This window comes from Nerophis ophidion, linkage group LG12 (genome assembly GCF_033978795.1).
Source record: "Nerophis ophidion isolate RoL-2023_Sa linkage group LG12, RoL_Noph_v1.0, whole genome shotgun sequence".
NCBI lineage: Eukaryota > Metazoa > Chordata > Actinopteri > Syngnathiformes > Syngnathidae > Nerophis > Nerophis ophidion.
Genome location: NC_084622.1, coordinates 55279036 through 55298091, shown reverse-complemented (window position 1 = coordinate 55298091; position 19056 = coordinate 55279036). Strand labels below are relative to the sequence as shown.

At 40.7% G+C, this 19056-nt stretch overlaps 1 protein-coding gene across 5 annotated transcripts in view; it reads left to right on the top strand.

Annotated features, from left to right (window-relative positions):
* Positions 1-19056, top strand: part of agbl2 (AGBL carboxypeptidase 2) — a 31858-nt gene that overhangs the window by 3760 nt on the left and 9042 nt on the right. For 3 of the 5 annotated variants that reach the window (XM_061917783.1, XM_061917785.1, XM_061917786.1), the window contains 15 exons: positions 5404-5533; positions 5821-5988; positions 6061-6168; positions 8051-8195; positions 8285-8534; positions 14860-15258; positions 15372-15514; positions 15727-15886; positions 15960-16086; positions 16153-16253; positions 16356-16462; positions 18277-18355; positions 18479-18571; positions 18652-18735; positions 18804-18893. In XM_061917783.1, coding sequence (XP_061773767.1) covers positions 5422-5533; positions 5821-5988; positions 6061-6168; positions 8051-8195; positions 8285-8534; positions 14860-15258; positions 15372-15514; positions 15727-15886; positions 15960-16086; positions 16153-16253; positions 16356-16462; positions 18277-18355; positions 18479-18571; positions 18652-18735; positions 18804-18893 — 2166 coding nt within the window. In that variant the 5' untranslated portion in view covers positions 5404-5421. Of the gene's footprint in view, positions 1-992; positions 1255-5403; positions 5534-5820; positions 5989-6060; positions 6169-8050; positions 8196-8284; positions 8535-14859; positions 15259-15371; positions 15515-15726; positions 15887-15959; positions 16087-16152; positions 16254-16355; positions 16463-18276; positions 18356-18478; positions 18572-18651; positions 18736-18803; positions 18894-19056 lie in introns of those variants that run through there. The other 2 variants (XM_061917784.1, XM_061917787.1) reach the window with 2 other exon arrangements.

Below are 19056 nucleotides of genomic sequence, written 5' to 3'. Positions count from 1 at the left end.
CAAGTCGCCACCTGATCGCTAATACATTTCAACTTCTAGCTCTCAAATAAGTACACCCCTCAATCAATCAATTCCTTTATTGTCATCGTCATAAATAACCCTTAAGTCATACATGTCAACGATATTTCGTTTGAGCTTTGTCCAGCGGCATAGAAACTGCATTGATGTGCAGGTTGAACATAGTTTACAGTTTAGCTTAGCATTTGTCTATGAGAACACATATAGAGGGATGTGGGGGGTGGGAACAGTCAGATGTCTGATGGGTGTTGCGATGATGCTGCAGCAATGCAATGTCCAGAGCACAATTATTGAGGTGGTGAAGAGTGAGGTAATAAGATGGTTGGGGGCAGTAAAGGGGCATGCTGTTCATTCAGCAGTCTCACGGCCTGGGGATACTGACTGTGAGACATTCTGGTGGTCCTGTCGCGAATCGATCTATACCTCCTTCCAGAGGGTAGCAGGTTGAAGAGGCCATGTGCTGGATGGTATCTGTCCTTCAGGATGTTGCGTACTCGCTTTAAGCAGCGAGCTGTGTACATGGCACTCATCTCTGGGAGTATAGTCCATGTAATTTTCCCCGCCGTTTTAACCACTCGCTGGAGGGCCTCACATTTAGTCTAAAAATAGGATGTCTGTAGGATTGTTCCATGAGTACATGCTTAAGAACAAGTACTATGCGGTTTACAGTGGTGTAGTTGCACTGACAAACCATATATTAGTAATCACTCTCAAAATGATGCAGTAGAAATGAATGTCTTCAATTCAAGCAGCACAGGGAATGACATCAGAGCACTCTGATTGGACACTTTAGTATCTTCTTTGATCTTGCAAAATATAATGTGGCACATCATTGCTGCATCAAAGCCTGTGTATTAATAACAACCTCAGCTATCACAATAAGCACAGCCATTTAAATGCCTTATGTGCAGCTATTACAATATATATTTCACTGTTCCACCCTTAGACATTTCTATGTTCTGTTTTGCAGTAGTCTGAAGCCCTCTGATTAGCCCCAAACCAGCTGGGATAGGTTACAGGTCACCCGCGACTCCAGACAGGATAAGAAGTAGGAAATGAAGTCGTAGGAACTGAAGAGAAAGAGAGTGCAACTACGTTGTGCTGTACCGGACTGAAAGGACAAAATGAGTTGGAAACCATATGTACAAGATTCTGCCTAATACATCAGAGCATATAACAGTCCCGGGATCCAAGGAAGCACAGCAATGACATCAGAGCAAAGTGCTTCATCACTTAGTAAGTGCATACTTCATTTTTTCTTCCATGATTTCTGAACCAAAAAATCATGCTTTAAGAAAATACCTTAACAATTAGTCGGAGACTAAATTAGTAACTATTTTTGCTATTTCTCACAGAGATAAATAACGTAATAAAATTATAGTGGTACCTACAATTACTAGCCCTGTTTTATGCAAACTTTCCCATTACAAACCACTGTGTTTTGCAGGAAATCCATAATTGTAAAACCAAAAAATTCTGCTTTAAGAAAATACCTAACGATTAGACAGAGACAACATTAGTAATTATTTTTGCTATTTCCCACAAACTTTCCCATTACAAACTACCGCCCATATATAAATATAATTCCACATACGAATTTAGTCCCCAGATCTAGACTTTTCTGTGCTTGAAAGTATTTTGTGCAGACTCTTTTATACTTTTAAGACTAGCTTTAATATTGCCGACCTTAACACACTAACACAGGTCCTCAGTTCCAACCTACTACATAAACTCAGTCATACACTGAGAAGCTGAACGCTAAGGTGGCCGTTGTCTGACTTTCAGTTTCTTTGTATCTTTGTTGCAACCTGCTGATGACGCTGACTAAGTTTCCTTGCACTAAAACCGTCTGATTTTTCAAATCGTTTTTTTTGTATTTTCACACCTACATGTGACGTCCCACACACACTACGCTCGGTAGGCACTTCCCTTTGAAAACATCCTAACTGTAACCTCGCAAATGCAAATTATTGCAGATCAATTCTTAGGTATCAATTGTTAGATGTCAAAAACCTAAACAGCATTATAAAGGGAAGCGTCCTGTTTTAGAATTGAACCAGGAACTGTATTGGTCAATTCAAGGACCACATACTTCTTGTGAATGATGCCGTTCGACTACTTATTAGATGACAGCAAGCTGAGCAAAAGCGTCTTCCTTCGAAATAAATTGAAATCAATTGAATTGGTCCCCTCACCCCGAAAAAGAAAAAAACAGCGCAAATGTATTTAATTATCATGATGTCATGCTGGGCTTCACGGTGGCAGAGGGGTTAGTGCGTCTGCCTCACAATACAAAGTTCCTGCAGTCCTGGGTTCAAATCCAGGCTCGGGATCTTTCTGTGTGGAGTTTGCATGTTCTCCCCGTGAATGCGTGGGTTCCCTCCGGGTACTCCGGCTTCCTCCCACCTCCAAAGACATGCACCTGGGGATAGGTTGATTGGCAACACTAAATTGGCCCTAGTGTGTGAATGTGAGTGTGAATGTTGTCTGTCTATCTGTGTTGGCCCTACGATGAGGTGGCGACTTGTCCAGGGTGTACCCCGCCTTCCGCCCGATTGTAGCTGAGATAGGCGCCAGCGCCCCCCGCGACCCCGAAAGGGAATAAGCGGTAGAAAATGGATGGATGGATGGATGATGTCATGCTGTGCTATGGAATTTCACAGTAGGCCTACATTTTGGACTTTGTTTCTCCCAATGAACCGCAGCTACTACTTGCTCCACTCATGCAGCCCCAGGCTATGACGCTGCCATCAGCAAGCTTGACTGTAGTCGATACATGTCAAGTTGGTGCTCGCTTGACTTACCAGCTGTTTAGACAAACATATCTCTGCACCAACTCCTTTTCAGGGAAACATAATCATTAATGCTATATAATAACTGGATATCTAAGTTTAATTTTTGTATTATTGTCCATTAAGAATATCCATCCATCCATCCATTTTCTGCCGCTTATTCCCGTTCGGGGTCGCGGGGGGCGCTCGCGCCTATCTCAGCTACAATCGGGCGGAAGGCGGGGTACACCCTGGACAAGTCGCCACCTCATCGCAGGGCCAACACAGATAGACAGACAACATTCACACTCACATTCACACACTAGGGCCAATTTAGTGTTGCCAATCAACCTATCCCCAGGTGCATGTCTTTGGAGGTGGGAGGAAGCCGGAGTAACCGGAGGGAACCCACGCATTCACGGGGAGAACATGCAAACTCCACACAGAAAGATCCCGAGCCTAGATTTGAACCCAGGACTGCAGGACCTTCGTATTGTGAGGCAGACGCACTAACCCCTCTGCCACCGTGAAGCCCATTAAGAATATATGCTGTAATATATATTGCTAAAGTGCTTGAAAGTGTAATACTAGACAGAGTGGGGGATCTTATCTGCACCGCAGACAAACAATTTGGCTTTAAGAACAAGCACAGCACTGACTTGTGTATTTTTGCTTTAAAAGAAGCAGTAGCAATATAGAGAGGGAAGGGCTCTACAATGTTGGTATGTTTTATTGATGCATCTAAGTCATTTGACGTAGTTAACTTTCACAAACTCTTCACCAAGCTGAGGCATAGGGGTGTTCCAGGTAGCATCATACATATTCTGTCAAATTGGTACGACAGGCAGACGATGCAGGTAAAATGGGGGAGTAGTTTATCGTCTCCCTGGGGGAGTTGGCAATGGGGTATGGCAGGGTGGGCTTCTATCACCAGGCCTATTCAGCCTGTATATGGATGGCCTGTCAAGGCAGTTGAAAGAATGTAGAACAGGGTGCATAAATGGGAACACCCTAATTAATCACTTTATGTGTGCTGATTTGGCCATTATATCTCCCCGTAGTGCAGGGTTCCAACAGCTTCTGAACAAATGCTCAGACTATGGAGTCAAGTTTGACATCACGTATAATGCCACAAAGAGAATAATAATGATATATAGGACCAATAAGGCTCAACATTTTAATTCCCCACCTTTCCACTTGTCTGGTCAAACCCTGTCTGTGTGCAACAATGTCAAATATTTAGGCCACATCCTTAAGATGTAAGATGCTGCTGACATGCTTAGACACGGAAGAATGCTGTATGTCTAAGCCAATATGGTGATGGGAAAATTTCACTACTGCTCTCCCGTCCACAGGCAAATTCTAGTAACTCACTTCTAGCTGATTTTGAGAAAACAAAGGAAAACCAATCTATCTTGATGCTGTCTTACAAAGATCTACAAAGTCATCAAACGTATAGATGTTTTCTTGAGCTTTCATTTTCTTGCCGATTGAGCCATGGTTTGAATCTGCTCTCATGAACGTGTGCCCTTTCTCCAGATATTTCATCACAATCTCGGGTGGGCCCCATTCTGCGTTTGCACATTGGGCAAGAGCCGTGTACAGCGTCCAGTTTTTATTTTGACCTCCACAGTTATTTGCCCAAAAGAGTATGCAAGGGGAAGAATCAAGAACAATACATTTAATGAAGGTGCTTGCAACGTCCTGGGCCAATCTTCCAAATATCCCCTCGTGCCATAATATCACATAATCAGGTTGACCGTCGGCCCCCATTCGTGCAAATGTCTCATTAAAGACAATAAGGCGACTGACAAAGAAGCTCCGATTGGTTCCTTGAGATACTAGGTTTTTCTGTTGTAGTTGCTAGGTCCTGCCATGCGCGTAACAGCTTACTTACGGAACAAATGACAATATCGCATACACTAATGTAAAGCATATCACCTAGGAACTCCAAAATTATTATCAGCTCAGTTTTGACCAAAATTGAGTTACTGGGTTTTGCCTTTGGACGGGAGTGCTCTGATAAAGCGAAACGGTACTTGTTTAAAGCTTACTGCACCACTATGTACACGTTTTCACTCTGGGTGAGGTTTAAGAAAGAGAGCTCGCACAAACTCCAGGTTGCGTATAATGACTGTCTCAGAATTCTGCTCAGATTGTCCAGGGGTAGTAGTGCCAGCAAGCTTTTTGTCACAAAACTGATGTTTAAGTTTATATGTAGACTGCAGGGGCCCAAAAATAATCTTATCATACAGATAAACAATCCTAGGTGTAGTGCTTCTAGGTACAAATCCTATATATGGAAACACTGGTACAGTATGTGTGCCTTTTACAGAATGTGTAAAATAATTTTTTATTGCTGCTTTTATTTCTTCGATGCATTTTACTCAATATGCAAAAGCACTGTTTTAATACTATGTGTTATAATGCCTTTTATACTGTATTCTTTGTTTTATTACTATATGTGATTGTATGTCTACTTGGATGTTGGAGTCTGCAATAAAGCTTGACTAATTGCTTGTTGAAATGTGAGAGGTGTACTCAGTTTCGTAGGATGCTGTATACAGTATATAGAGACGGATGCTCTCTGAAATGTATGTTATTTGTCATTTAGGCAGGAAATACATCAGACATGGCCGGTCCTGTAATCAGGAATTGGTGGAATTCCTACCAGTTGCACAAATTGGACACCAAAACCCCCAACAGAGAGGAGGACAAGGAGGATGTGACAGTGAAAAGGCAGTGTAAGTTGTTTTCATGCGTGTTCACTTATGTAAAGAGCCGTGCTCACTATGTATTTCAATGTTGCTGTTTAACTTGATTTATTTGACCAGCGGTTTAAAAATAACTGATGTGCCCCAAAGGTGTTCTAGCCTAAAGCCTATCCACAGATGAAATATTAAATATGCTCCTTTATCACTCAACTTTGTACACTGAAGTACAGCTCAGCATCAAATGAGGAAATTTGTTTAGTGAGGGTGACCTTAATAGGAGTGAAAAGAGGTAATTGATTATCTTTGTGTCTCCTCAGTATCCATAAGTCAGACACTGCGAACCAGACAACTACGCATAAACTTTGATGAAGGACGTCCAGTTTTGAGTCTAAGAGCGCCGCTGGATCTGGTTCATTTCCCATCGGTCTCCTGCCCTCGTTGGCCCATAGAGTGTGAGGTCATCAGCAATGCCATCCAGCACATTGGTAATGCAGCACTGTAATTCTGACCCAGTGAAGAGTCCACAAGGTTGACCAACTTTAATTGTTATATTTTAGAGTGGGAGCCTCCAAGGCCCGAGCCTTTCTACCACCCTAAAGGCCATGAGCGGATGCCACTTGCATCTTTGGAGGAGGACAGACGAGTGGTCTATTGTAATGACCACGGTAACTTTAGAACTGTACATCAGACATACTATTTTTTCTCCAAATATTTATGTACAGTACATTTGCCTACACTCATAATGTAGATCTGGACAATAGTAAGGAGAGCTACTATCCTTAAAAATGTTTGAGGAAACAAATCAATGTATAGAGGATATTTTTTGATGACAATTTTCTTGCAAGTACAGTACTACCTCAACTAACGAGCTTAATTAGTTGTGCTCTTAGCTCAAAACACTCCCATTGAAATTTATAGAAATCAATTCAATTCCGTTGGCCCTGTGATGAGGTGGCGACTTGTCCAGGGTTTACCCTGCCTTCCGCTTGATTATAACTGAGATAGGCACCAACGAACCCAAAGAGAATGAGCGGTAGGAAATGGATGGATGGATGGAATTTAATTCCGGCTTGCCCCCCCACCCCCCAAAAAATAATTTTAACATGTAACATGTCTCTTAAAAATAAACTTTTAGAGAAGACATATTGTATGAACAATAATACAATACATTTTATTAGTAACAACTACAGTAGTTTCATGATATAATGTAATATTAATGTACAGCATGGAGAGTGGACTTCTACTGTATCTCATTCCAACTGCTTCTCCGTCAAACACACCATCAGTAGCTTTTCCATTATCTAATGGATAAATGTCCACCATTTGATAATATTTAACCTTCTTGGCTGGTGTTGGACTAATTCTGGTTCAGTATGGTGCAGGAGAATGCGCTTGGTCATCTTTTAGATGATTTAATTCTCTATCTGCTGCTCACTGCTGCCCTCATACTCATCGGCGATCACTCGAGACGAGTAAGATTGTCCTCCTGTCGGTGGGTCTGGTCATCTGTGGGTCCTCAGGTGGCTGTAGAGGCCGATCCTGGATCCGCAGACTTTATCGCAGTGGGTGGTTGACTGGGTAGTGGTTGTGGTGTGAGGAGCTGTGTTGGTGGTGGATCTCTCCTTTCTCTGTTGCCTCTTGGTTTCTGCGGCACGGTGGAGGTCCTTCTCTAGGTGAGTTGTGCCTTCATGGACCATCTTGCTCCACATGTTCCTCTGGTGGGCTACCTCCTCCCAGTTGCTGAGGCTGAAGTGACACTTTCTCAGGTGGATTTTGATGTTATCCTTGTACCTCTTCTTCTGCCCTCCTTGGGTACGTTTTCCTTCCTTTAGCTGGCCATACAGCATTTGCTTTGGAAGACGGTTGTCAGGCATGCGTATGACATGGCCTGTCCATCGCAGTTGATGTCGGATGATGGTTATGGTGATGGTGGAGATGTTGGCTTCTTTCAGAACACTGATGTTTGTACGCCTCTCCTCCCAACCGATCCTGAGGATCTTCCGGAGACATCGTTGGTGGTACTGCTGCCCTCACCTCCCGGGGGGTGAAGGTTCATAGGATAATCTCACCACACCTAGTGTGTGTGACAATCATTTGTACTTTAACTTTAACTTTAATTTAATTCAATGAATATCATGCCCTTCTTCACACGCATTTTCTTCCTTCCCATGGTTGGAAAACAAAGTTATGTCCATCCCCAGCTTTCAGCTAATGCGAGCGAGTAAGTCCAAATGTTTTGGTCGGATCTTACGGGGTTCATTGTGACATTTGCTGCATCAAACTAATGGCAGGGGTACTTGTACCTCAAATTTTTGCTTGTAACTTGAAGCCGAACATTTAGCCAAGAGACAGTTCTTATATCCAAAAACTTTTAGGTTGGGACACTCTTAAGTTGAGGTACCACTGTATACTTCTTTAAATACCCCCATTCAAATTAATATTATATGTTTATATACACACAAACCCCGCACATAAAAAGCCATTAGTCTTTATGCCACAACAGAAACTTTTTGCTTTTAAAAGTATTTATCGTCTTTTTTTCCATAGGGAGTAAGTACTTCACATGCTCTCGTGTTGGAGGTTTGAGGGTGTCCGAGAGCAGGGCCTCTTTCACTGACTTCAAACAACCGCAACTCTCTCTTGAGTTCGAGTCACGATTTGAGAGTGGAAACCTTCAGAAGGCTGTGCAAGTGTGAGTCTTGAGGGCCTTCGATCATATTTACCTTCATTGCACACTTTTCTGTTTTAGCTTAAACTCATGTGTGTGTTTCTTTTTCTTAGCGGTCCCTTCAACTATGAGCTCACCCTGCGCGCAGATCTCTACACTAACAAGCACACGCAGTGGTTTTACTTCAGAGTAAGAAAAATGATAGCCGGGGTGACCTACCGCTTCACCATTGTCAACTTCATGAAGCGCCGCAGCCTCTACTCCCAGGGCATGAGGCCGCTGCTGTACTCTGAGAGATCTGCTGAGGAGAGCGCTGTTGGGTGGCAACGTACTGGCTCCAACATTGCGTACTACCGCAGTCAGGTAGGTGGCACTACCATTTGGTTGTCTGTTGTCTGTCTCCTTAATATTGCCTTAGCGGAAGGTGTTACTGAGTTACATGAATCAGCAGTTTGTTATTTTGATATTGTTATAGGGATATCATTTCTGTTAGACATATAAAAATATATAATTTATAGCTATTGTCCCAGCATTATGTTAAATTGTAGATCCATGTTAATAAAAGCTTAATTATTGCATGTTTCATTATAGTCTTCCAATATAAAACCATTTTTAAACTTTCAGAGATTATTGCAAAGAAGGAATCTTATATACTTTTGGTATTGAATTGCAAACTCTTCTCAGGGCCTTGCTTGAACCATGTACCATGAATTGATTAACGTAGACCCCGACTTAAACAAGTTGAAAAACTTATTCGGGTGTTACCATTTAGTGGTCAATGGTACGGAATATGTACTGTACTGTGCAATCTACTAATAAAAGTTTCAATCAATCAATCAATCAATGAAGAAGTTTTCAAATGGTTATAGTCCTTGTTGTAGTGATGGTAGTAGTATTAGTAATAGTATGTAATATGTAATACTAATATGTAATAGTATATAATATTAATAGTATTAGTAAGTGTAACCCTTCAAGCTGTATCGATTTCTGCTTTGGACGCAACACTGCTGCCTTTAACTGAAACGGGTTTACTCACAGTGTATATGATCAACAGTCGGCAACCCTTATTTTTAAAGGAGCCCTTTTTATGCTCAGTGTGGCTGGAACCTTGCTAAAAAATACAATACAACAAAAACACAAAATACCAAAACATACATGTTTAGTCCCCTCTTGAACTATAGATAAATAGTCCAGAGTTAACACAGTTTATAAACTTTTTACAAGTTAGAACCTTTTTTTATTTTACCTGTTACAACAAACAGAAGTGCAGTGTGTGTGTATAATGGATGAAAGCCAGTGTGCCTATGAAATAGTACGTTGGTTGAAACTCACAACCGAATGCCCGGAAAGGTGTTCTGCACAGCGTTAAGGACGGGAATTGTTCCGTTTTTTACAATTCCGATTCCATTTTCAGTTCTGCTTAACAATTCGGTTCTTAATTTGTTCGCCAATTAATTTTCATTTGGCTAAAAAGATAACACACGAGTTGAGTAGCATTAACATTGTTTAGTTTAGAAGACACGTGAATGTACAAATTCAACAGTGAGGTCTTAAAGGGGAACTACACTTTTGGGGGATTTTACCTATTGTTCACAATCATTATGTCATGACACGGAGTCGAACCCGCGTTTCCTCGGCGGCTGGAGCTGCGGCCGCCTCTGCTGACAGCGCGCCAAGATGCGCCTCCTTTGACAGCGCACTCAGACTTGTCCCCACTCGTGCTGAGGGCAGCACGCCTGCGCAGCAACAAGCCTGTGGTCAATCAACAATCGACACACCTGAACTTGATGAAAGGGAGCGGCATAAAGACCAGCAGACCCAAGGAACCTTTGCCAGAACGTCGCTAACCTTCCCTGACTCCCCTGCCTTCCGTGATCAAGCCTTGTCCTTCGACATCCAACCGGATTCCTGACTGCCCTCCTCGATCCACGACCTCCCTGCTCGGACCCAGACTACACTGCCTCGCTCCTCCCCACGACCCATTGCCTGTCCACGAACTGCCTCTTCGTCTTGCCCCACGTGATTCGACGAAAGATTACAACCAACACTCACAGACAACAACCCTGGGTAACATTTACATTATTAATATTACACATAGTCACACTCATTCACTTAGAGTAGCATACACATGTCATATATTTATCAAAGGTTTAAAATAAACCTTGAAAGAACCGCAGTTCTGTCCTGGTTGTCGCCTCCTTCCCTTTGAACATAACACATTATGAAAGACAGGACGGATGGATTTTTTGAATGCATTCTAAATATTAAATAATTGTGTTTTTTATGTTTTTATCTACGTTTGTTTAATATTTAGAATGCATTAAAAAAGCATCTGTCGTCTTTGATAATGATTGTGAACGATAGGCAGAAACACCCCAAAAAAGTGCAGTTCCCCTTTAAGAGGCTGACCACCTCCAAAGGGCGCCAGGGTAAAGATTCAGAAGTTCACCGGAAAAAAAAAAAATATATAGTTTTGAAAATAATAATAATAATATATTTAATACTCTACTGTAAAAAAAAATAATACATACATTATTATCTATAAAATAATATATGAGTTGACCACTCAAAAGTAAAGTACATCATCCAGTGAATAATACAAGCAAGTCAAGTCCAGTAAAAGTGTGCATTGTGCAATCATGCAACCAACAGCTATCAACATTAACTATTATTTTCCCAAAAAATAAGAATATCTACTTTTTTCAGGAAGGATATGAGATATTTTTTTTTACCAATTACAATGTTTCCGCTTAGGAGAACTATTCTCAGACAGGGAGGAGACGCTGTTTTGCCACAATTTTGATGATAAGTATTAATTTCATGTTAACAGTTAGTAATGCCAGCTTTTGTAATGAGGTGATATCATGACAGGAAGTGTTAGTTAGTTAGTTAGTTAGTTAGTTAGTTAGCATTCCCTTCCGACTTGGACGGAATTTAAAACGCGTCATTCATTCAAAGTTTTTTATATTCTGTGTGTATTGATTGATTGATTGATACTTTTATTAGTGGATTGCACAGTACAGTACATATTCCGTACAATTGACCACTAAATGGTAACACCCGAATAAGTTTTTCAACTTGTTTAAGTCGGGGTCCACGTTAATCAATTCATGGTACAAATATATACTATCAACATAATAAAGTCATCACACAAGTTAATCCTCATAGTATGTACATTGAATTATTTACATTATTTACAATCAGGGGGTGGGATGAGGAGCTTTGGTTGATATCAGAACTTCAGTCATCAACAATTGCATCAACAGAGAAATGTGGACATTGAAACAGTGTAGGTCTTATTTAGTAGGATATGTACAGCCAGCAGAGAACATAGTGAGTTCACATAGCATAAGAACAAGTATATACATTAGAAGTACATTTGAGTTGTTTATAATCCGGGGAGATGGGATGTGAATGGAGGAGGGTATTAGTAAAGTGTTGAAGTTGCCTGGAGGTGTTGTTTTAGAGCGGTTTTGAAGGAATATTGAGATGCACTTACTTTTATTCCTGTTGGGAGTGCATTCCACATTGATGTGGCATAGAAAGAGAATGAGTTAAGACCTTTGTTAGATCAAAATCTGGGTTTAACGTGGTTTGTGGAGCTCCCCCTGGTGTTGTGGTTATGGCGGTCATTAAGGAAGTAATTTGACATGTACTAATGTTTCTAGTAGTATTTCCTCTATTTGATGAAATATTCACTTTTCAAGTTACCCCGTTGTTCTCGTAAATAACTCTACAGCTTTTGTGCCACTTCTGCGCTGTTGGTGATGTCACACGCGCTCACTGGGAATCGTTAGAAAAACAGGCAAATTAGTCCCAGGAATCAAAACAATGGTAGCCGGTTCTAAACAAGAACTGGTGTTTGGTTCCCAATAGACATATTGATAGTCCATGGCTTTTCGCTCTCTGGCTCGTGCTGCTCGACGTAACTCTTAATCAGGGTAGAGGTTGCAAGTTCAAAACCCAGTGTGTGCATGGCTGCAACACAACTGATACACATGTGTGGGCCTATTTATACATAAATTTCTACATTTCAGAAAATGCTCATGTCTTGTGTTGTTGTTTGTTAACTTCTCGCTACATATCAAGCACATTTTAGCAACTGCACATGTGCACATGTTGGCATTGCAGACAAAATAATCTGTCAATGCAGAATATACTTTCTTCAGAGATTTTTCTTTTTCGGGATGTATTCATGGTTAGCTTACCACAAGGGTGGCACACTTTACAAGTTGACGTCTTGCTCATGTCTCACCGCACACAGACAGACACAGACTCTCTCCTTTCCCCTTGCCTTCCTCACGCTCATCCTGCACACACTCACAGACCCTTTAAAAAATTCCCGTTGTTGCAATCTCTAAGATCTGCGATGGGAGCAACAACAAGGAGTCTTAAAGGGGACATTTAAATAAAGTTCTATCTATCTATCTATCTATCTATCTATCTATCTATCTATCTATCTATCTATCTATCTATCTATCTATCTATCTATCTATCTATCTATCTATCTATCTATCCATCCATCCATCCATCCATCCATCCATCCATCCATCCATCCATCCATCCATCCATCCATCCATCCATCCATCCATCCATCCATCCATCCATCCATCCATCCATCCATCCATCCATCCATCCATCCATCCATCCATCCATCCATCCATCCATCCATCCATCCATCCATCCATATCTATCTATCTATCTATCTATCTATCTATCTATCTATCTATCTATCTATCTATCTATCTATCTATCTATCTATCTATCTATCTATCTATCTATCTATCTATCTATCTATCTATCTATCTATCTATCTATCTATCTATCTATCTATCTATCTATCTATCTATCTATCTATCTATCTATCTATCTATCTATCTATCTATCTATCTATCTATCTATCTATCTATCTATCTATCTATCTATCTATCTATCTATCTATCTATCTATCTATCTATCTATCTATCTATCCAATCCAATCCAATCCACTTTATTTATATAGCACATTTAAACAACAATAACGTTTCCAAAGTGCTGCACAGCCATGTTAAAAACCATATTATGCTCCACCAATGACTGAATAAAACAAAAAATTAATAAAAATAAAAACAATATAAACAATATAAAAACAAATATGATTAAAAACTATTTTAAAGGGTAAAATCAATTAAAACAGTAAAATAAAAATAAAAGTGTATAAAAAACACAGAGGACAACAGAGGACAGAGGACCACACAACTCACGTAGTGTTAAAAGCCAAAGAATAAAAGTGGGTCTATCCATCTATCCATCCATCCATCTAATGAATCTTATATTTATTGACCTAAACATGTTTTTACAATGTTGAATACTCAAGTAAAATCAATGCCAAAATGTCAAATCATAAGGTTCATGCATTTTGGCATCAGCTTGCAGGCAGTTTTGGATGGCTCTGTTCATGCAGTTTTGCAATTTGGCTACGTCGTGACATCAGAGCGAGCTGGATTACAAATTTAGACATCAAGTGAAGCAGAGGGGGAGGAGCTCCTTCAGGTTGGGGGAAAAAAAAATAGAATAAATTATTATTTTCTTTTAATCTGGGCATGCGCATAATGACATAAATGATGCTAAATGCAGATTTGTTTATGTACAGTCTGTATCGATCGGAAAGTGTGCAGGTGTATGTAATGGTGTGACCGGGTAAACCAATATAATGTTTATTACTTTTATTCCTGATCGTGCCTGCAAAAAAAAATAGTGGTGACGACTTTAAGATATTTACGTATTTAGAGAGGGTGGGGTGTGGTTTAATTTGCAAACTGGGAACGCCTCCAAAATCGATTATCTTGCAGACAGACTCAAAAACAGGTTATAAAAGTGATTTTAGAGCAATATTTACACCAAAACATATAGTACATATTGTCTATACCACAAGTGTTTTAAATGTAGAGTAAAATCACCTTAATTCCCCTTTAAAGTTGTCATATTATGATTTTCTCCCTCTACATTTAAAACAATTCCTTGTGGTTTACATAAAATGTAATAGTTGTTCTTTGTCCAAAATGTTGCATAGATTATGTTTTACAGACCGTTTTCAGGCCGCTTCCTGACCGTCTCCTCAGGATGCTCCGTTTTGTGGGCGGTCTTATTTATGTAGCTTTACGTTAATTTGTATAAGAAATGTCAACAGCGGGGCTGCAGGTGCATGTACGAGCCAGTCTGCCCCACAAGAGGATAGGGAAAAAGAAGCTTATTGACTCCAGCGTGGGACTACAATTTTGGACCCGCGCAAAACATTTCGGTTAAATTTATTCCATACATGGATAATTCGCTGACGTCACACTTGGGATAACGTCACAAATTGGGCATATTCCAAATGGTTTGTGTCCCAGAAGTATTAAGGAGAGCAATATTTTTTTTTACAGATATTTTTCGCAGTTCGATTTAACATTTTCAGGACTTGTGCCGATCTCCGACAAACAACAGGTACCAATAGGCAAGTAAAGCTGGTTTTGCATAACAGGACCGTTTTAAGAGCGTGCTGGTTGCTGACTGCTGGTATATATTTGCAGTTCATCCAACATTATTGTTTACTGACTTCAGGTTCAGTTGGAGTGAAAGTTAGTATTTTTTAGTGGTGGTACAAAATGTGTACATTTGGAATAATCAAGTTGGTATTTTTCTGACAGAGCTCTGTCTTTCTATTCAGAATCGAAAGGACAGCAATGAGTCAAAGAGTCTGTACTCCCTCACATGGACTTTCCAGTTCCCTTACGAAGCTGACACCTGCTATGTGGCCCACTGTTACCCTTACACATATTCACACTTGCACCGCTACCTTAGGAACGTTTCCTCCAACCCAACAGTAGCAACATACTGCAAAGTGCGGGTGCTATGCCACAGTCTTGCTGGAAATGCAGTTTACGTGCTGACAGTGACATCACGAGCGGGCGGAAATGTAAAGGACAACAACAAGAAAGCTGTGGTGGTGACGGCCCGCGTGCACCCTGGGGAAACCAACGGCTCTTGGATGATGGAGGGGTTCCTCGACTTCCTGCTCGGGGACTCTGCTGATGCTCAGCTTTTGAGGGACACTTTTGTTTTCAAGGTTCGTATAGCCTACGGAAGTGGTAAATGCGCCACTTTTGTCAAATTAAAACACTGGATCTAAAGATGAAACCACAATATGCAATGTCCAACATCCTTTCTTGGATAATATAGGTTGTGCCAATGCTGAACCCAGACGGTGTGGTGGTTGGCAACTACCGCTGCTCTCTGGCAGGCATGGATCTCAACAGGAATTACAAGACGGTGCTGAGGGACTCCTTTCCATGCGTATGGCATACCCGAAACATGGTGGAAAAGTGTGTGTCTTGTTTTTATTACACATGCTGTAGCCAGTATGTTTATATATTCTCATAATCAATGCAATGCATACTTACATACAGTACAAGATGTTTAAATGTTTCTCAAATTTCCTTGGTTTTGCTCATATTATATTTGCATGCATGGGTGTTGTTGATGACAAATCATCAGTACACAACTCTCAGGGACTGTTACTGTCTATTTTCCTCAGACTAATGAACCAGACCGATATCGTTCTATATTGTGACTTTCATGGCCACAACCGTAAAAACAATGTCTTCATGTACGGCTGTAACAACCAAGAGGATGCTTCAATGAGGCTTCATGAAAGAGTTTTCCCGATGATGATGAGCAAGAATGCCAGCAACAAGGTAAAAACACATGTTTTGTTGATTTGCATTTATAACTCCTCTTGCTTATTTTCAAGTCTCTTTTTATTTCCAGTTCTGTTTCAAGAGCTGTAAATTCCAGGTTCAGAAGAGCAAAGAGGGAACCGGTCGAATCGCCATGTGGCGACTTGGCATCAAAAATAGTTACACTATGGAGGCCACGTTTGGAGGCTCTACACTCGGTTGGCTTACACCTGAATACTTTATGTGTGTACGTTCAAAATGTTTTAAGTGTCTTGTTTAATCAGGTGACCGCAAGGGAACACATTTTACCACTCAAGACCTCAAGTCGCTGGGCTTTTACTTTTGTGACACCTTGCTTGACTATTGTGATCCAGAGCCAAGTAAGGTAAGAGGGCAGCACATCTCATTATGATTAAGTTGATCCTTAACTGAACATGTGCAGTTTATCTTGATGAAGCCATTCAGTAGTCTAATGTCATATTTTCAGATGACTTACTGTCTGACAGAACTGACAGCGATGCTGAAAAAAGAAGCCCGAGAACGTCTGGGAGAAGAAATAGACACGGACGTCCTCATCTCTGATTTTGAATCTGGGTAATATATTAGATTTATATATATTTATATATAAATTGACCCTTGTGTGGGAATGTTGTCTGTCTAACTGTGTTCACCCTGTGATGAGGTAGGGACTTGTCCAGGGTGTACTCTGCCTTCTGCCCGAATCAATTAATCAATCAAAGTTTATTTATATAGCCATAAATCACGAGTGTCTGAAAGGGCTGCACAAGCCACAACGACATCCCACATCAGGGCAAGGAAAAACTCAACCCAATGGGCTTCAATGAGAAACCTTGGAGAGGACCATAGATGTGGGGAGCCCCCCTCCTGGGCGACCGGTGCAATGGACATCGAGTGGATCTAGTTAATAGTGTGAGAGTCCAGTCCATAGTGGGGCCAGCAGGAGATCATCTTGAGTGGAGACAGCTCAGCAGCGCAGACGTCCCCAACTGATGCACTGATTAGTGGTCTACCCCGGGTGCCGACTGTGGTCACCTAATCTGTGCGCCCCCCCCTCTACCAAGGAGAAAAGAGACGGCAGATCAACTGGTCTAAAAGGGTGGTCTATTTAAAGGCTAGAGTTACAAATGAATTTTAAGATGGGACTTAAATGCTTCTACTGAATGCAGCTCCAGCACCCCTGCGACCTCTAACAGGACAAGCGGTAGAAAATGGATGGATGGATATATTATTGCATGTCCTCACCGTGACTGCCTGGGTTCCCTGCGGGTACTTTGGCTTCCTCTCACCTCCAATGACTTGCACCTGGGGATAGGCTGATTGGCAACACTAAATTGACCAGTGTGTGAATGTGAGTGCGAATGTTTGTCTGTCTATCTGTGTTGGCCCAGCGATGAGGTGGCGACTTGTCCAGGGTGTACCCTGCTTTAAACCCGAATACAGCCGGGATAGACTCCAGCCACCCCCACGACCCCGTGAGGGACAAGCGGTAGAAGATGGATGGATATATATATATATATATATATATATATATATATATATATATATTTGCATGCATGGGTGTTGTTGATCATTTTAATATATGAGGGGTGTAAACATTTTAACAATTCAATGTGATTCCATATTTGTGGTTGCTGATACGATTCAGGGGCAATCTCATTTTCTTAGAACGATACGATGTGAAACAATTCAGTGAGTTTAAATTATTTCAGTAACTTTTAAGCAAGATAAAAATCAACCAGTGTGATCCTGAAAAAAAAATGGATACTGAATCCTGCAGGTGACTTTTCCTATATTCCTATTATTTCTTGTAAGGGAATTAGATTTAAATGAATTAGATTATAAATACAAAAAAGCAAGTGAACAACAATTACCGGCCAATGCATTCACATATTTTCTAAATAAAGTGCAACCAACACTTTAGGTTGAAAATGACAAAAGGAAACCTTACTAAATTTGTAGTTTAATGTATATTTTGGCAATCTTTAATCCCACTAGAAAGAATGTTAAGGACAGTAACGGTGCATCACAAAAATGACAGCACTACAAAGACACTTTAGTCAAAACAAAAAGCAACTTTCTGTTAGTAAGGTAACGTATCTGACTATCTCCTGGGGAACTCTACAGTGTCAAAATATAACATTTTACAATACATTTTACATTTATAAGGCCTACCATAGCTCAGGGTCACTATAACTTCTGGTAGAAGTGGTGAACCAATTTAGTCACGTGATTAAAACTGGATTCCAAAGTGAATAGTTCATGCAGCACAGCCTCACTCTGACGACTTCCAGGGGCCCCCAGTTAAATTGAGCTGAAGACCTCTCTCTATGGTGTTTGGTGCAACTGCATACCGTGACTGAAATATGTTATCTATTTCTCTTTTGCAGTACCAGTGGTTCTGATAGTTCTGATTCTGAAGAACTTCCAGCTCATTTGCTGAAGCAGGCACAAACTGTACGTGCAGAGGTATACTGTATGTGTGGTCTCCTCTCCCCAGTGGAGGAACAGTTAAATTTTTTTATGATATGATCTAAAAATGCATATATGTACTATTTAATTTTCTTACATGCTGTTTTTTTTCCGTTTCAGCAAATTTCCGTGAAGCATAAACAGAAAATGAGCCATAAAGAAAGAAACAGGCTAAAGTCTAACGCGCAACAAAAAGGGCTTCCTTTAAATACTGTAAGAGACTAACATATTCCCACAAGTGGCTAATGTATGAACAGAAGTACAACATATCTGATGAACTCCTGACTATGCAGGAGTCAGACCTTCAGCAGGAGGAGAACGCAGGTAAAGAGAGCACCCAGGAAAGGCTACCGAGAAGACACATTAGAAAATGGCAGGTATGGTCTTTAATATAAGGTCAAGTGACAGACTTCCTGACACTAATTTGAACCATTTATGTTTCAAGATAAATACCACTCTCAGGAAAAGTGCAGCAAATAGCAATCATGGAGACGTCAGTCATGTGACCCTTTGGCAAGGGTGTGAGCCTGTCAAGGTAATAAAGTTTTACGCTGCTGCCAGCGTAAAACAATGCCTTTAAAGTGGATTTAGCTGACAGAAAGAGGAGTCCCATAAAGGATTGTCACACTTAATTCACAAATACAGTGGTTCCCTGGTTTTAATAAAAGTGTCCGTTGAAAATCAAATTGTATGGAAAC